Source organism: Aplysia californica, unplaced genomic scaffold (genome assembly GCF_000002075.1).
Source record: "Aplysia californica isolate F4 #8 unplaced genomic scaffold, AplCal3.0 scaffold00405, whole genome shotgun sequence".
Taxonomy (NCBI): Eukaryota; Metazoa; Mollusca; class Gastropoda; order Aplysiida; family Aplysiidae; genus Aplysia; species Aplysia californica.
The window spans coordinates 716,940-737,130 of NW_004797675.1; the positions used below are offsets into that span (position 1 = coordinate 716,940).

The 20,191-nt window shown below is 37.7% G+C and overlaps 1 protein-coding gene across 1 annotated transcript; it reads right to left on the reverse strand.

Annotated features, from left to right (window-relative positions):
- Positions 1-314: 314 nt before the first annotated feature.
- On the reverse strand, positions 315-17,862 carry LOC101851429 (heat shock factor protein; the record flags this gene model as incomplete). The annotated part of the gene is given in 14 exon segments (XM_005104126.3): positions 315-1,689; positions 2,838-2,913; positions 4,375-4,416; positions 6,260-6,353; positions 6,741-6,958; positions 7,315-7,605; positions 10,283-10,345; positions 10,788-10,892; positions 12,650-12,748; positions 14,684-14,866; positions 15,711-15,786; positions 16,539-16,672; positions 17,276-17,400; positions 17,754-17,862. Coding segments are annotated over 14 exon segments (1,707 nt in total), but the record flags the coding sequence as incomplete, so codon positions are not given.
- Between the last annotated feature and the right edge of the window lie 2,329 nt (positions 17,863-20,191).

Here is a 20,191-nt window from a genome sequence, read left to right on the forward strand (position 1 = left end):
GGCATAATGGCACAACCCATGACACCCACAGTTCACAGCCAAGCTTTAAATGAAAGCAAAGAGTGGCCATCATGACAGTGCGCGACCTAGGTGAGGAAGTCTATGTCACTGACATACAAAAGCTTCTGCAACCCACCCAGCCACACAAAGAGCATACAGTACAAACAATAAGGCACACCTAAATTACCCACATGGGTGAAACTCAAACCATTGAAGCTCAATAGCACCATATTCCTTTCTCAAAGGCTATCAAAAACTAGAAAACAGGGCCCTTTTTTAGATCCTTTATCTCACATCTGTACAAATTTTTCTTTAAAAATTACATGTCATATGCATAGATTTAACTCTTTCTATCCCGGCCGTACCCTCACGGACTCTGTACCCGTCCTGGGGCTGCAGCGCTGTGCGAGTTCGAATTCAGGGTGCATATTTCAAAGTGCTGTATTTCTTACATTTACTCTTAGATTTTTAAGGAGATTTGGTAGTTACATTAGAAATTGAAAGCAGTTTTTGTAAATGTATGTGGTTAGGAATTACACCAATTACACCATGTAGATTTTGAGATTTATTCCATCCTCCAACTTGACCCTGATTGCCGTGCCCATGACGTCCCCTTGGATTTATAGATCTAGCCCAACCCATCGGTACTGCACGAATTCCAGTACTGAGCCCTTCACCATGATCTGAATCACTATTAGATGTCTAATTCCTGTTTTTTATCATCCACAACAGAATTTTCGGCACTTGATTCGGAGTCATTTTCATCAAATTAGTCTCATTCCCTCCTCACAACCCAGCGTCACTTCAAGAGGTAGCTTTGTCAGTCACGAATGTGAGTTATCGAGACATTTTTCAAGCTTCTACACCCATCAAAAGCAAAGAAACCACTGTTCATTAGAAAAGTAAAATATTCGCCGTATTTGCGTATTTTGGTAATTAAAAGCAGAACTAGCTGTTTCACGTGACCAGATAGCTGTTCCGAGTTTACTCGTAGCCCGAACTGGTCCTCTTTACGAGTACACTCGTAGCCCTGATAAAAAGAGTTAAGGCCTATCAAATAAATTAAGTTTCTGCAATAATCATGAGATATTTTAGTTATTTTAAGTTATTGCCGAGCCCCCACCTGGCAAAGGCGAGTATTTCACTGCTGCTTCATGCCAAAATCCACCTGAACACACACATAAAAGCCATTTTGCTAAGCATGAATCAGCTTTGCTAAGAATGATAACAGATGACCGCCACACATGCTGCACTCACACAAAGTCCAGTCACCAACTCAAATAGGTCGTTCCAAAGTTCAGTTTCATTGACAGTCCTCAACCATAGAATGTTGACTAATAACAATACTTGGGTGCACCATATCATCCTAAAACTACCCTGGATCATTTATCATCTGCTCATAATCTTGCAAGTGTCAAAACGAAGACTCTCTCAGTCAACATCATCAAGAAATATATCCCCAGAGAACTCTCTTGGCTTGTATTGTCAAGGATTTTAAAGGCAAAGAATTCTCTCTGTCTATATCGTCAAGGAACATAACTGTGGAGAACTTTCTCAGTCTACATCGTCGAGGAGCATAATCGAGGAGAAGACTCTCTCAGTCTATATCGTCAATGTCTGCCATGATGTTATCATCCATCAGTTCGGGGAAGAGTTCATCTCTTGGGTTGTACTCAACAAGTTCAGTGCCTGAATCAGAGAAATAATTTCAGATTTGATCAAAAAAATGTTACAGTAAAAACTGACTGACTACAAAAACAAACAACTGAACAAAGACTAGAGGTCGTTTCCTGGTGATCCAGGTCAGAGGAATGAAATTCATAAAACATTTTCAAACGAGAGCTAAAATACAGTAACTACTAGATGATCACACACAATTTATACAATCATCTTTCAATAGTTATTGGTTAAGACAGCCAACCCAAAACAAGGAATGTACCGGATAAGTAATGTGATTTTGTAACATGCTTTTCATTTCTTTTATATTATAAATCAACAAGAACTCATGTTTCAATACACAGAACATGTTGGAGATGAAGGATTTCCTCTTTTTTTAGAGTTAAAGCAGAGATGAACAGAGTACAGTTTCTGCAACCATTAACTCTACCAGACCACATTCCTCATTGTTAACAAGCCATTTTACCAACCATTTTAAAAAAAATTTCTGACTGTAATCAGAATAAAACAGAAAGTCAGAAACTTCAGTGTTTTACCCAATAAAACATAAGGCAATGAATGTCCTTTCGGACACTTCAATGGAAAAAGCGACCAGAGTTTAAAATAACAGTTCGTATGTCTGAAGACTCTAATGGCGTGGAAGACATGAAGAATTTTGGGCCCACAGCCATGAATCATGGGTTGTGCAAGCCGCATTTTGAGGCTAGAAATAGGGAATAATTTAACACACAATATGTTGAGAGTAACATCCATGATACAGTATGTACGAGACTTAATTCAGGGAAAAGCAAACCTGACAAACAGAAACAAAAAACATAAGAAGCATAAACAAGTAGAACCATTAGTAAGCGTTTTATGGCACTTAGGTCAAACAAGTGTCAAAGATTAAAGGCGTTACAAAAGAGTAACAAACATAAAAAAAGAAGAGATATATAGACCATAGATGTTTGTTAGAAAAGAAAAAATAAACCACAGCAGAGCATCCGCCAACCAACCACACCCATTAGTGGCAAAACACAACAAGACACCAGAGGTAGAGGCCAGAAGCAATAAATTGTCAGAATGATTAAAATAAACTGCCAGGATAATATAAATAGTTTCAGGGGTTACAAAAGCAAAATCACAAAATAATAACAACAATAAAACAAAACTGTCAGCACCTGTGATGTTGCCAAGACCTGCTCCAGACGTGCTCGCTTCATCTTTGTCGGAATCCATCTTCAAAGCATCCAAGTCCTGTAGAGACAATTACAAATAAATAAGAAAACCCAGAATCTGTTCATCACATCACAAATGAACATCAATAGAGTATTCCTTCAAATATAATGGGAGTCACATTCCAAACCTGCCAGGATAAGGGAAAATAAGTGAAAAGAAAACACTATATTAATACTTATTTTGCACCTTTAAAATTCATACTCGCATTCTTATAAACCTATCCCACCCTCCTATAAACACATTCTAGGCTTCTAGGGTGAAAGACAGGCGGTAAACTTTTGTATAAACTTGCAACCCTGCACCGATAGTTTGTACCTCCTCAAATAGTGTGTCAATAAAGCTTACCTTGTTTTTTTCCTATTTTTAGCTGGAAAAAACGTATGATGTGCCCAGCCCGTAAAATATGGCAAAGGAATACTGAATGCGTGGATTGTAGAGTCCTCTCCAGATACTAAGTTCACAACACATGTTTCTTAAAATGATGGTCAAAGCATAAACAGAACATACAAATCAGGAAAAGAATCTACAGCTTAACGTGGCATTAACTTTTTCCCTACCAGATTGATTTCCATGATTAAGACAGACCAGATATTGTAAAAGGGACAAGCTGAAGGTGAATTTGGGAAAGGTCAGTGATCAAATATACCAATAATTATTATAATTAGACGTGTTAAATATCAAAATAAATTTTTTAAAAATAAAGAACAAGATGATGTGGGGGGGCAAAAAATTCAATACACACAAAATGGGTCTATGTATAAAAAATATTTTTAAAAAGAGTCTGTATTGCAAGAGATATGTAATACCATATTGATGAAACATCACGGATTAGCAGAGAATGAGTTAATGGACACTATTCGGTATCAAATACAGCTGCAAATAGGAAAAAAATTAACAGCTCAGTGGAACACTTTAATCACTTTCATACAGTCATAAACATGCTTCAGAGCTTTCTTTCGGTTTGGATAGAAATCAATTTTCTCATTATCCTAAAAAGACCTAGGGCTTGCCCTTTACTGCCAAGGACACTCCAGTATGGCATGTGTAAAGGTTACAGGCACAAAGAACCCTCTAAAACCCACTTTTTTCAAGACATTATCCACAGACTTCTATGACTGAAAGTGTATAAAAAATGTCTTTAAAAAATAAACATTTCTAGCGAGTCTTACAAATGAGGCCTTTTCAGTGATGGGTAGATACCAGGGTTGCCCACCTACCAGCAATTCTTAAAATTGAAAACAAAAATTAATCACTGCCATTCAGCAAAGTTCATAATAATGAGCAGCCCTGATATATTACAGTTTGGGCTTACTGATCCGAGTATTGTCATTAATACAAGAAAATCGAACCATTCCATTTGACGCTGCTTTGCAAAAATATGCTCAAGTTGTTCTTTTTTTCTACTGAGAGTGACAATAAATATTATTTCGAACACTTTACTGTTTATTTGTACAAACAAAACAGTCACAGTAAACTTACCTTCTCCGCTATGACAGGCCAGGGATTTGTCGAGTCAAATAACTGAGGAAAAAAACACAGACAAAATAGACGATTCTTCAAATCCGTAAGATTTCAGCTCCGGCTGATTAAGACATTACAAATAAGAAAGAAAGATACCCGATTGTAGACCAACATATTACAGATTTATACCATCCCAACATTACAGCTGCCATCTTTTCAAAACATACTTTACGTACACAACAGGTCAAAATGCTGGGCATTTGCCTAGAAATCCCCCCCCCCCCCCCCCCAAACACTTCACACACATACACTTTCCTGCATTTAATAAATTCAAGCAACTGTATTCAAAGCAAAACTGCAACAACAGATCTCTCCAACTGACTTCTGGGTTTCAGTCTCATTATTCGCAAATACGTTCTTGAAAGTTCATAATTAATTTTTTTCTTCCCCATCTGCAAGTCCTTGAGGTGCAAAACTAGAAAACAAAGAATAGGTGGTTTTTCCTTTTCGTACTTCCTTACTCAGACCCTCAAAAACTATTAAATATCTTGTTTCAAACACTGGTTGACAGCTGTGCAATATGATTTTTCAATTAAACCTGAAATTTCTCCACAAAGGAAACAAAACTTAATTGGAAACTATGCAAAGCCAAACTGACATTGAAAATATTTTAGGGTGGGGGGAGGAGGATATAAAAGAACAAAAACTGCCAACGCAAAAAACCAATATAACAGGTTTCATAAAATGCTTTTCAGAGACTTCAAATTTCTCTTTTACTTTACAAAAAAATTAACAATTGTCAGAGATCTGCAGCGTTGTATGTACTGAATGAAACAATCCACAGTAAGCAATTATCCTAGAATAAAAACCTTTTCCTTTTCATTGGAGTATCAACGTTAAGTGAACATTCTACTCTGCAAGCTTTTTTTCATATTCTTTGAGAGACAATAGCATGAACATACTGATTTGGACTTGTGGTAGAATTTATATCAACAAGGACAATCAGACCAAAACCCAAACAGTGTCTAATGCAATTTCACAGTACGCTCCTTTGAAGTAAACCCAGGTTCTTTTAATAGAAAATGTCTAGAAGCAAGAGGTTCACTGTATTTTATATCCTTGAACATGCAGTCCCAAATCCTTAACGTTTTATCTTACATGTAACATAAATATTGACTTTATCATAAATAAGCATCTAAAAACCAGATGTACAAACACTATTTTATGAAATCCATCACATTGGTAAAAATATTTTTTTTAAAGAAGAATGCAAAAAAAACCCAACATACTTCTGTCATTTTACCATTCAGCAGCTCCAGCTTAAAAAAAACAAACAACCAAATTCAGTATTCGATCAAATAGCTAAATTTCTCTTCCAATGTGGTTTTAAATGTATTACCCCTCCATCAACACAATTCAGGGGGTGGGGGGGGGGGGTTCACCTGCTTCAACTCAGCCAAGGGGGCATTCAGCATCTCAGGAGATAGATGAAGATAAAGTCCCCTTGTGGGATTCGAAGTCATATCTACTATGTACAAGTGTCTAAAAACTACACTGATCCTCATACAATAACTTAAGACTTTCATTAGTGTGTCCCTGTGGTTTTAAGCACCCCGCATAACTTGGCAAAATTAGATCATTTTTTGTATGATTTCCGATTATTTTCCTTTATCATTCTTTGTCAAAATTAACAGAATCGTATAATTTCACATTTTTGGGCTCAGTTTGCATAATTTCAGAATTTTTCTTGCATAAAATAAAACGACAGGGACAGATTAGTGTATTTAGTACAAAAGACAATTGCTCTCAACTCACTCAACACAAGGAAAAACCAGTCCTAATTAATTCAACTTACAAAGCTTCTGACACTCTAATGTACAAAACCTTTAACAAAATCCCATACCTCCATAAGAAAGGATGGGTCCAATTTGTAGTGATCTTGTAAAATATTCTTCACACCATCCAAATCTGAGGACAGCAGGTCCAGTTGATCAGAGCTGGGGGGAAAAAGGGGGGGAGTTCAGAAAAAAAAGAACGATAGAAATCTTTTGCAATATAGAAATATTAACTGTTCTTATATATAAATAAAACTCAGCTGGGGAGAAAAGTAACAGAACAGAGTCCACAAAGGATGGACAAAAAAAGATAGAGAAAGACAAATTGTACATAAACTTGAACCTGCTACAAGTCTGAAGCTTTGTACAATGAGGAACTAGTTCAAGGAAAGAAAATTCAGAAACACATGGGCATAATAATGGTAATTTAACTGAGATAATGCAAAAAAAATGATAAAAAAACAAGAGGGAAAGAAAAGTCTAAGTAGAACAAACTAGAGTCACACTCCAATCACTGGCAAGCAATAGAAATATAGGGAAAACATGCACCTGACAGTGAACTCATCTCCATCCTTTGAAGCCGTCACAGCCAGACTGGCGTCCCCTTTTGCCGGCTCGTCTTTGCCCAGCGTGGCCAGCTGGTCTAGCGCCAGAGCAGCAGAACTCTGAGGCTGGGGGGAGGCGGCCACTACAGCGCCTGGTTGTGACACTCTTTTGGTGGGGGACATTGAGGGCTCGGGGGGAGTCTGGGACATTTTTCTCTTGCGCTGAAAAAGTCAATATGATAAAGTTTATATTTAGAGATGGCATACCTGGAGGGCCGTCAAGTAAACTATGGTAAGTCACATCTTTCAAATTTTACAGGAGAGACAAAAAACGGATTTTCTTGAAGTGTTTTGGATGACAGATATAAGGCTCCCTAATGAAAATGAAGTTTAATCACCCAATACACATCAAGAAAATCTGTTTTTTGTCTCTCCAGTAAAATTTGAAAAACATGACCTACCATAGTTTACTCGGCGGCCCTCGACCTAGACTAGAAATAACAGGCTACATCGAAGGGCGTTATTTGAAACAGTGTTGTTGTGAGATAAGAATGAAATAATTACGCTGTTCCACCTACTTTCTGGGCTCCCACTGCTGACGTTGGTGAAGCCTGTGATGACGCGGTGGCTGTGGCAGATGCAGAAGGCACGTTCAGACCAAACTTGAGAGCATCCTCAAGGGAGGGGGCGGCCTCGATCGCCGGGGACAACAGGAAGTTGTTCATGCTACCACTACTGCTGCTGCTGTTGTCGCCCGCCGAAGTTACAGTCACTGTCTTAGAGTCAGATGCTGGCACCACGTAGATCTGGTTGTCACTGCCCAAGACAATATTGCTGGTGGTGCCCGCTAGTGATGAGGAAGGATTCAACTGAGGAGAAAAACATTTTTATTCTTTTTTTTCAAACACACTGACACTATAACGGTCATTCAATGGGGGGAAAGGGCAAGACAGACTGATAGTACTGATAGAAACTACAGAGTGAGGGAAAGAAGTATAAAGTTGGTGCCCACCAATGATGAAGAAAGACAAGACTGGGGGGAAAAACTAGTTTCCATTTCGTATGATGGGTGAAGAGATGGAAAGACGGGAGTATGAGTTTTAGTAAAGAGAAGCAAAATGACACAATAACTGTTAGTTTGTGCTAAAGAAAGCCAGCCAGACAGATAGACACTGAAAGGAAAGAAGTACGACTTACCGGTAGTACCCTCCAACCACCTACTAGACGGAAGGAAAGAGGAGAGGGGGGAGGGGGGAAAGAGAGAGGAGGAGAGACAGAGACAGAGACAGAGACAGAGACAGAGAGAGAGGGGGGGGGGGCTGCTAATTTGTTTGAGTAAAGAAAAGCACATCAACACAATGTCAGCCATTCAAAGCCAGGAAAAAGCAAGATAGACCCTGTCAGGAACTATGCTATGACATATGGACATTTTGCAAGAAATTTTTTAACAAAACAAAACCAAAGAAACATCATTTTTTCTGGGGATACTGAACAAGTCATTCTATGCCAATCAGTATAACAATATGTAAGTCAAAGCACGCCACTCAGAGCTAAAAAAAAAAGTGTAAAATATGTACACTAAATCTACAGTTTTCAATAAGAAAACACATCTAATGAAGTGATCCGAGGAGAAAAGCAGCAATATTGAAATTTTCCTTTGCAAAAATATAAGACAAGATGAATCAACTCAAAACCTCAATTAAAGATATTCATATTATTCTGTAAATAAGATCTTTCCATCTCTTCACCCATCAATACTTTTCAAAGCCTTTAGGCATTTCTAAGACTGACTTTACAAGTAAAAATTAAGTCTGACCAAAAAAACGAAACAGTTCCCACATTCTTATTTATTTGACCCAATTAACTGACTGATCACATTCCTAATGCAAAAAAGACCCTAACATAAACACTGGGAACGATTTCACCTTAACATTTCAGGATTCAGTACATCACACCCCCACCCCCAGAAAACATGACAAATCTTCATAAGCGTGTTAGTATCTTCACCCATATTAAATGTCAATTTTGATGAAATTATTTAACTTGTACTGTTTGCCTTCATATTATAAATGTAGAAAGTGTTTATAAGAGCTTGGAAGAAGTTTATTAGAGTGCTGGAATGATTTATAAAGGGGTAAAAAGCGTAATAAATATTACAGGCTTTCCCCTACCATGGGAGATTCTGGAACATAACCCTGTGATATTTGAAGGAATACCGTACTGTCTTTTTCCGTTCACCAGACCCTTTCACGATCTCTTAAAGTCAAGACTATTTTTATTTCTTATTGCTTACAATATGTATGTCGATGCATGCCATCTTTTCCAGCAAAACAAATAATGCTGGTGGTTTGGTCAGAGAAAAGAGAACCATATCAATACATTAACAGTCATTTAAGGGGAGAAGCGACCCTTGATTTCGCCGATTTTGGATCAGGCTATGCACATTGAGATGTTGGCTGATTTTTGAAGATCAACCAGTTCTTTGTATAAAAATAGCACGGAGACAACTGAGAAAGTCTTTATTCTCCTCGTAAATTGCCTTTGAAAACATGAGGGTGGGTTAACATAGTGTATCTTCACAATAATTGTCGTTTTTCGTTAAAATGCCATTTTTTTGCAGTGTTTTCCCTACTCCTTCCTTAGTTTTCATCCTTTTGACATGAAACTTTCAGGAAACATAGATATCAAGGCTGCCATCAATGTAACAGAGAGATATCTGAGAAAAAAAAATAACTTTTCGATTGGCAAGCGATTACACAACCTAAATTTAGAAAAGGTTTTTCTATACTTGAGAAAAATTCTCAGATTTGTTTTTCTTTTGTTATTAAAAAAATCGCTGTTACGCTGAAAGGGTCTGTTTCAGGTAGGCCCTATACTCTCACCAAATTTGGTCTAATTTGGTCAGTAAATAAGAAAGCCTTTAGGGATTTGAAAGTCATTGTTTATTTCAAGATGGCAGCTGTTTCCATAGCAACCGCTGGAGCTATGTCAAAATAAAATTGCATATCAAGAGATTTTACTATGTCTAACTTATATGAGTACTTAGATTTGATCTCGGGCAACAAACATAGAAAATGGTCATCAAAGGTCGCTCCTCCCGGTAAAGCAGGTGAGATGTCAGCCAGCTAAATGGAAACAACAAAGGGAAAAGAAGGTGTGGGGCCTACCGGTGGCGCCCGTCGACCGCCTGCTTATAACCGTGGCGAATAATAAAAAGAAACTGTAAAATTGTAAAATCACTGGAAAAATTATTTCAACTTGGGAAGAAGAGGTCACAGCACTAATGTACAGACAGGGTACAATCATAGATGGAGTTTTAATACACATGAGAAAAGCACTATGAAAGGTCACCTCAGCCATAGAAATGTTCTGATCTGAAACTTGTGGTACAATAAACTTTACAACATAAGGCTCCACACAGTTGTTTTTTTTTTGTTTTTTGGGGGTATTTTTGGGGGGGAGGGCACATTGTTGGAAGTGCAGGTCTGCTAGATTTATCTGATTAGAAGGGACAACTTATGGTGGAACGTGCAGTTTTAAATTTACCTGATTTGAAGAGATGACTGTCTGAATATTATCTTGCTGAGAGGTAGTTGCAACAGGTGAAACCTGAAGCAGCAACACACACAGAGTTAGAAAGATATCCCTCCTGTAGGGAGGTGCATTAGTCTAAAGGAGGGGTCACCAAACTCCCACCCACAGGCCTGACCTGGCTCACTAGGTCAGTTTGTCTGGCCTGTCACCATGCCACCAGAGAAAAAAAAAATGACAACAACTCACATAAAAATTGGCTATCCAGAAAATTTCAACAATAAAATAAAAGACATACATAACTGTATCAAGCTTAACAAAAACTTCTATTGCAACTGAACAGACATGTTATAAGTTACAGAAAACTTCTAAAGCAAAAATAAACATAGGCATATCAATAGCCATGCAAGGAATTGAAATAATAAACAAATTTTAAAAATATATACATAGACTTTAACATACCACATTATATCACAAATCAAATCTGAATAATTTCTAAAACAAAAAGACTCCATCTTACCAGTGAGGCAGGTACTAATATAGCCTTGGGTGAGTCTGTCAGCTCGTGAATGATTGGCCCTGCATTGCTCGAAGCAGGTGACAGCAGGATATGATCCATCTTTGGCTGGATGAAGGAAAATTGAGTTTTAAAATATATATGGATTCCCACATTGAAGTGGTTTAGTCAAACACAACCATGTCATTCAACCACTACCACAACAGACATCTCAGTGAACAGTGAATAGAATTAACAGAGGTGCAGGAAATAATATTATTAGAAGCCCAAAACTATGAGACAGTGGCTATAGGCTACTACTGTGAAGCCTTTTGAAATATACATCCATGTCTAACTCAACCATGTATGTGCATGAATTTGATTTCTAGATAAATGAAAAAAAAAGACACATTTTTTTTCATCAGCTGCCAGAATTGCTCAGTTTTGTGCAGTGTTCTTTTTACATATTATATGCGTGTGTACCTGGTGAAAGGTACCGAATGATGCATTTTTAAGAATCCAGATTTTTTTTGCAGTTTCATGTACAGAGATAATTTCTGAACAACATGCTTTTTTAATTTTTTAGATATCTTCAGTAGTTCTTGAGATATGGGTGATTTTGTACGGCAGGGTAAAGAAACAAAGTTTTGAGAAGAACGGCTTTAAAGTTTCCCCTTTGTTTGTACTTCAAATATATAGATCTACGCTTTGAAACGACCTGGAACATATTCGCTAATCACAAACCAACTTTGAAAAGCAGCTAAAATAAAAGAACAGCTTCAGTGTTTATATTGCGTCTTCAAAACAAATTCACCATCACCTTGAGCCAGAATTTTCAAGAAATTAGATCTAGGTTTGCGCAGGGCAGAAAAAGTCAATACAAGTTTGCTCTAAAAAAAAGCGAAAGGGTGTGGACGCGCAAAGCTTCTCTTTCTTTACATGTTCTAGATATTCATGCGCACTATGCGCCATTAGAGAGGCCAGAGAATGACTTAAATTTTGGTATGCATTGGGATTGGGTCGACATTATGAATGGACAAGAGAAACCATCCGCAGCGTTTACTCAGAAAACCAATTTTCTCACGCACTTTTGGGGACTATGCAATATACCTTGTGTTCAAAAACATCTTTAAAAATGTATTCTAATGTAAAAGAAACTCAAATCCTTTTAAACATCGATATATTAATGGCTAAGAAATCCATTTTTAATGGAACTTGGTTTTTCTCCAAAATTTTATTTTTGACTTTTGAAGCCTGATATCTCGGTTCGAACAAATGCGTTTTTGGGTACCTTTCACCAGGCATGCTCACATAGTATTGTATCAGTAATAGTAATCACCATTGTGAATAACATGATTTGAGACAAAAAAGTGTTTCATCTAATTTGGTGGATATATGAACAGAGTAGTGCACTGATTTGACACTGAATGTGAATGTATCAACAAAAGTCCATGTTAAAAATTACAGTTGACATCAATTGTGATTGGCAAGGGGTTTTACACTCCATAGCCAGCTATTTCATTATGTTCAATAGTACGGAAACTAATCTGGGTGCGTACGACTAAGAAAAATTTACAACTACCCAAAGTGTTTAAGAGTCCAGTGCAGGGAAAAAAGCAAGAATGTTAAAACCAACAGAGAAAAACAAAAGTAAAGCCTACTTCTGGCACCCTCCAACTACCCACTCTTAACACTTTGCACAAGGCTCATATAATAAAAACCCTTCCCATCAAAAGCATTTTGGGGGAATCCAAAGAAACTGAGAGGTGAACATTGCCGATCCGCGTTTTGTGACAGGAGTGGAAGTTTAGCGCTCTTGCCGATCGGCGAGATGTGTCAGCAAAGTGTTAAAGGAATACAAAGACTGAAGCATCAACACAACTTACAGATTCAATTGTGTACGGATCATCTTTCAAGGTCACAGTGTCCAACGCTTGTGCTCCAGGAGGTAAAACACCACCCTGAGATTCTGCAGACCCCACTGACTGTTGTGAAGAAACAATAAAACTAAATCAAACAACCAATTGCCATAATTTTTTTTTAACACATCAGTCTTGTACATCACGGCGCACCGGCAGTGGAATTTTAGTTGCCGCGAGGGGTTCCCCGCCGGGCGCCTTATCACGTCGGGGTCACGGGGGTCAGCTCCCTGTCGCCGCTCTGTCTGGGCCGACTTAATTTTTGGTACTTTTCAACGTACAATTTAAGGTGCATCCTTGTATTTATGGTAATTCTCATTTAGTGCACCCAAAGCACGCATTTCTGCTCTTGAGACTCAAAAAAGAACGGACGTTGTAACTTGTCTGGTTATTTCGTTAGACGCGCTGGAGTCGGCAATGCTAAATTGCAATTTTTTTGGGACTAGCGTGAATGAACAAAAATCAATATAAAAAAAACGCATCGTCAAAATCTGTCGAACTTTTGGAATATGAACGACATAACATTAGTGCAGATACTCAGAAAAGATGGTATCTGCGCTTATAATAGAAGGCTGTACTTTTGCAATTTTATCCATCGGGCACACAATTCGCTACGAAGTAATTCCTCCAAATACAACTTTATGTGTTTAATATAATCATGAATATTCGCATATTTTCTCGAAAGTTTATAAAAGTTATCATGAAGTTTCTCAATGAAAAGTACAAATCAATTTTAGTGCTAGAATATATCTTCAACGTAGATCTAATACACGAACAGTATCTGTTACACTCCAGAAATTGCTTACTTTTCTTAAAACGCTAAGTCTAGGTTTTGTAAGTTGACTGAATAATAGGGATGACTTCTCGTAATTGGGTTATAAGAATAATTTCAAGCTTTCCAGGGACACTGAATCAGCACCAGACTTTTCTAGCTTTTTAAAAGTTTCTATGACCATTTGCAATAACTGACAATGTGACTGATTTCTTTACATTCATAATTGTGTCAGCGCATATTTCCTACACAAAAACTAAGAATGAATGTTTTAGCTGTCATTATTTTTATTCCATACTAGAAGTTTATCTCTACCCGTGTATTTACACGGTTTTGTGGTTTTTTAAATCGCTTATATTATATCTTTTTAGTTGTATGCAGGCTGCCACAGACACAGCATGATTCATGAACAAACGCAGAGTAACTTTCTCTTGTTTAATAGTAAAATAAGAGCTAACGCTGATCGTCTTTAGTTAAAATATGCAGATGTGCATCTTTCTTCTCTTATAACTTGACTATTACTACTACCGCAGATTTAAGATTTCTCATGGTAAAAGACATGATATTCGTAGTCAGTTTAACACAGAATTTGGAGAGATCTGTCGTGCCTTTTTTAAAATAACAATCATTTATTCATAACTTTGTAACTAAAATAGGACAAATTGGGTACTCTACAAACACTTGTCTAGAACAAAAACTAAGGCACAGAAATTAACCATTCTAACGCAGAATAAATCTCAAGACATTGAGCTTTTAATACATTCGCGTAATGGTTTGCTGTGTGGGATGGGGAAGAAGTTATATCGTTTTAAACATAGTCAAAAATGCGAACTTCCCGACCGACACCGGCAAAGTCGCCTCAGGGCTCATTAACCCCGTGACCACGAGCCGGGGAGCTCCGGCGGGCTGCTGAGTCACGCGAACTAAAAGTAACAGAATCGGGCGAAAAGTGACGCCGTGACATAAATCAGTAGCCCAATGTCATGTATAACTGCACCTCCAAGAGAAACATATGGCTTGTATAGGCCACAGGACACATGGAAACATTGCATAGAGTATTAGAAAAGATATGATGAAAATGGGACACAACTAGGGTCAGTTTGGATAGCTTGACCACAACAGAAAAGGATGAAAATTGCTTGTCTGTGGGTTATAACCCTCCCAAGGCTGAAAGACATTGATGATGATGACCAAACAAGAGAGACCCATTATTACAAAACAAAACTTACAAGATCAGCAGACGCTTCTTGAAATGCAGCCACCCTATTGTCGGCAGCGCCAAGTGCAGCAGGCGGTGGAGGGGATGCTGCCAACTGACTGACATCATTAATTGCTAGGGGGACTCTTCTCATGGGTGGGATCGTCAGTCCCGTTCTGTTGGAGCTTACAAGGGACACAAGGAACTGGATCAACTGCAATATAAAAAGAAGTCCTGTTCTGTTAGAGCACACAAAGGAGATTAAGAAATGGAGCAACAACAAAATTTTAAAAGTTGCCTTGTCAGGGTTGCCAACCCACCAGCATACATTTTAGTAATCAACAAACGAATAATTAGAAATCTGGATTAAAAATGTGCAATTCGACCAAAGTCAGTCTTTCTCCCTCGGGTGTCAAGGACAAGGGTTGCAAGTTCATTGATGAATGTAACATAAACAAAGGCCTCGTGACAGAGGTCTTGGCAAGCTTATTGTTATTGCCCATTTAAGAAGAAGAAAAAAAATGGGAGGAGGGGGGGGGGGGGATAGGGGGACTGTGAGCTTGAATCTTCCAAAAACAAGAAACTGAAGGAACCACAAAATACAACTCAAGCCTTTGATCCTGATTGTGCATCACTGAACATCATGCTGTGTGCAGAAGCTGATTGTTTCAAATTTCAAACAAAGATCATGGGGGGGGTTTAAACCCTTCAAGAGTCGAAGACTGGTCAAATCAGCCATAAGTTCCGTTTATCCATTTTCTATATGGCCAAACATCTTAACTCCTCCACAAATGAGCTCCTTAAATTGTACTTGCTGAATATGTATAGGTTTGTGACTTTTACTTGCTTGGTTCTTGGGTAGCTTGTTTTCAAGCATTTTCCAACATTATAGGGTGAACTCATACAATTTCTTCTGACACCAAGCTTTCAAAACAGCACATAAAAGTAGGCCTCGGAAAGTGGATGAATCTTTATTAATTCATGAGGCTTACAATTCTTCAACATGAACCTTACACAATAAAGAAGGGCATCTAACGCAACAGTAAATCTAGCCTTACCTTGTTGACAATTTGCTGCTGTTTATGATGCTTTTGCCTCAGCACGGCAACCTCCCGCCACAAGAGCTTGTTTTCCCTGTCAAAGAGGCAAAGCAAAGTCATATCAAATTATTTTCCACATAAACATACAATAAATGCCCAAAAAATATCCACAACTGTCTCATTAAAACGTACATACAGCTATATTATGAGACATTGTCTTTCATGAATGACAGGCTTTCTCTTTAGTTCAGGAAGAAATGGTGACCTAGACTAAAACAATGATAGAAGCACTGATCTTTACAAAACTATTTCAGAGAAAAGAAATCCAATAAAAACAGAGGAAAGAGACACATCAATAATAAATGAGTTTTTAAAAAAAGAAGACAAATCAATCTTCCCAATCAGACAAAATGCTGCTTCTCAGTAATGGCTAATAAAGACTAAAGTAAACATGCAGTTGTCAACATCACAAGTATATTCAAAATGACCCAGGTACATCAATTATATCATACAGTAAGTAAACAACAGGTGATGTTAAAGTGCAAGATAAACAAAGCTTACATATGATTAAATAAAATATGTAAAACAAAAATTCTACTTTTATTGACCCACCTCTGGATCGGAAAAGTAAGCATTGACCCATGTGGGGGCATTCTAATGACTACAGCACACACATAAGTACAATAATGTAGCAACGTTACAAAACAAACATAATCACATCAATACAGACGAAAAACTCACTGTTACAGAACATACTTAGCCCAATCACAAATATGAAAAGACCCAAAATAATAACTTTTGTTATTCAGTCTTTAAGTTCAATACATAACACAAACTTTGAATTACCGCTTGATGTACTCGAGATTCTGATCCATGGACTCTTGTTTTGACTTGACTTGATTGACATCGGTGAGGACTCTGGAAAACTCATCTGGTTTCGCAGCAGTCAAGGAATCTGGTCTCACAGTCTGATTGGAAACCTGGGCAGATGTATCATTATCCTTTATAAAATTTAAGAATACTTATTATGGCATGTTAAAATATAAGTCATGCTGTCTCATATATGGAAAACATTTATGACCAGCATTTAAATTTACTTGTCCGTGTGTTCATCATAAACGACATTTGGGGTGTTTTTATAAACACACACAAAGCACTGACACTCACCAACTAAAACAATAGAAGCTCAAAGAACATTCCCTGAACTCTCAATCAAAATACAAATAATTAATAATTGCTAATGTAGCTACCTTAATTCCTGCAATATCACAATGAAAATTAATTGTAAGCATCCACTGACACCATTTCAGATTATTTAAGAGGCAGGCCGCTTTAACCCTGCCTGCCAGAGCCAACCCCCGGCCAAAAAAAAATGTGTTCAAGCAGACAGGTTAACATAAAACCATAAAACCCCTCCCCACATGGTAATCGAATACATGTCTTTTGCAGTTAAAAGTGAAGCGGTTAACTGCAACAAGACTGATACCAATATCATATTTTCTTCTTTAATCTGTGAAACAAATTTGCAAAACAATTTTGTTCCACCATTTGACCAGGCAATTGGAAAAGGAACAAAGACTCACTTTTCGTTTGATGTACTGAAGCAAGTCCCGTTCTCCCCGCTGGAAGTACTGGTGTTGGAACTGGAGGTCATCCTTTTCTATCTTCAAACCACCCTGATCAATGTGGGCTACTTTGCGGAAACCATCTGAAAACATTTGACAAACAAAAATTTTACAGATCTTTTCCATAGAGAAAGACATTAAAAAGAAGTGTTTACAGACACAAAAAAGTATGTAGGAACCACACATAAAACAGAAACAAAAAGCACTCATAAAATCAAAAAGTGAATAAAATACAGCCCAAATTACAGACTTAGAGCAAAGCTAACAACATTTTCCCCCTGAACAATTTCACTTGTAAAAGTGGTGGATGTGAACCGAGATGCTGAAATTAACATGCAAATAAAATGGTGTTGAGAATTTCACTATATAAAAAAACTATTTATCATTATATCATCATTATCGAAATAATGACATTTGGGTATTATAAAATACATACACATGTTCAACTGTCGTATGAAGCTGGCAATATTGCTGTGCTTGAAATACAAAGGAAGAATTTCCCTTGAGAAGCTCTGCTGGTCATACACATGAAAACTTGTTCCACTCTGGAAAACAGAAAATTTATCAATTAAACACATTAACTTAGAAACCCTTTCTATAACACCACTTTTCTTCACAAATAAAGAAAAAAACAAAACAGCAACAATGAGCGGAGCAATTTGTATCTTTTAATTATACATCAATGCAGCACTGATGTCATTCAGCTCATATACAACACTGCAATGAGTCATTCAGCTCACACCCCACAGTATCACTGACATGATCAACTTTGAAAGGAACTGGTAGTTAACTGGAACCAGACAGAACAAAACAAACCGAAAAACCCAGCTGTTCAGGGACACAAAATACAAAGTCATCCCTGTTATTGACCACTGACACTGCTGCAACTAACAAGGTTATTGTCCACTTTTCCTGGATAAATTTAGTTTACTTCTTGTTGCAGTAAAGAGAACCACCATGACAACTACAGCCACTTAGTGCAGAAAAAAGCAAAAACATGCAGACTGAAACAACAGAAGAAAAAAAAAGTAAGGCCTCCAAATGGTTCTAGTTATAATCAAACATGTTCTGACAGTCTTTGATCATTATTGCATCAATCTGGGTTTTAAAAAATGGAAAAAATAAAATTTTAAAGATTTATTCATAATAAACTGGGTTTCTGTTGTGCTATACTGGATAATGTACACATGCCGTTAAATGTAGAAGATGCATCTTTCTGATTGGCTCCTAATTTTAGTAATGTGATGTCATCTGGGATACCCACAGACTATTTTAAGAAGGCCATGGAGGTACCGGATAGAACGACGTGTATCCGATATGTCAATAACATTTCGGAATTCCAGTATTGACACCGTACGAATGTCAACAATTTCCTTCATTGAGACATTCACGGGTTTGAGCTTCCTAATTTTCCGGTTCACTGCGTCTACTGAATTCATTGTTTGAACATTTCGTCTAGATCTAGCGTATCAGAGACTATTCATCATCGGAGCACTGCATCATATCACATTACCGGTATTCCTGGAAAATTATCGCACCAAACCGTCGTGCCATCCCGTTGGCTAGATCTATATTTACTTAATTTACATATAGTCACATGATTGGAGGGGTGTCCCGGTCTGACGTCACACAAAATGGCCGCCTTACCTAAAAACAGTTTGCATCTTTCTACGTTTAATCGCATGTATAATGTAGGTTACAGAAACGAGATCAACTTTTTGCAAGATAGATCTAATCTAGCCTAATAGACTGGGTGGATCACATCTAGATCTAAGGATCTAGAATTTAGATTTTGGTATGCAAGCTTTTAACCCTCGTCCTGCTGGGGCCGGGTTTATGTCGCCTGATAAGCCTATTTCGGCACCTCACATACGTTCTGGTCCCGAATCACTGTAGCCCCTGGCTCAGTGCACGCGCACCATGCATCATCTTACGTGAAATTCGGGTCCCGAGTCGGATCCCCATTCACGCAGGTCAAGTGTGTGCGCGTCAGTCTGCTTGAGTTTGTGTGCGTTTGTGGCCTTCTTCTAGAACCGCCTGCGTTGGTTCGTAATCGAGGCATTCGTCTCATTCAAAACACGCCAAGTTGGTAGCTCTAGATGTTCGTCCAATGAAATTATAGAAGAAATTGACCCACTTAGACATGAGGAGCTCGAAAGGTTAGTCAGAGGAAACAAGCCTTCCATTTTTCCATACAAAATCTTTCAAATGAGCTTGATTTTGTATGAAATGATACTCCCTGATAAAATATAATCTTGTTTGATAGTTTTGAATACCATTGTGCAGGTACAAAGAACAATTTGAGTGCAAAACATTCGGAAATTGACCTATATTACTATACTCCTTTCGAACCTCAGGTCACTCATGAGCCATTGCCAAAACGTGGGGAAAAACACACACATCTCACATTAGTGTGCATAAAATGTGATGCATTAGTTTTTATTTCTCCAAAACTTATACACATGTCAAATATAGGATGTAGAACCTGCGTTAGCAGTTTCAGATCCCATGTCAGCTTTACAATCTTGAGTTTGTAAACTTTGTGCCAAAATTGTTCGTTTTTTAATGATTCCTGGAGTGTCATTTTGAGCACACCAATGCAAACTTTCAAGAATGTCCAAAATTTAGTATTTCTGGGTGGGTTTTTTTAACGTGTGCTTTGATCCTATGCTATTTGTCATCGAGAAAGGTTAACTTGCTCAAGAAATCGGTTTATTTGTTTGCAAATAAACAAACAATTCGGATCACTTGTGCGTCAGTCATGTCGTCACGGACTAGGTGTTTCAGAAAACACCATTATTTTTCAGTAGCTGGTCAAATCTTTTTGCTTTTCGTCGTTTATTCAATACTTCAAAAGCCGCGATGTGCGAAAGG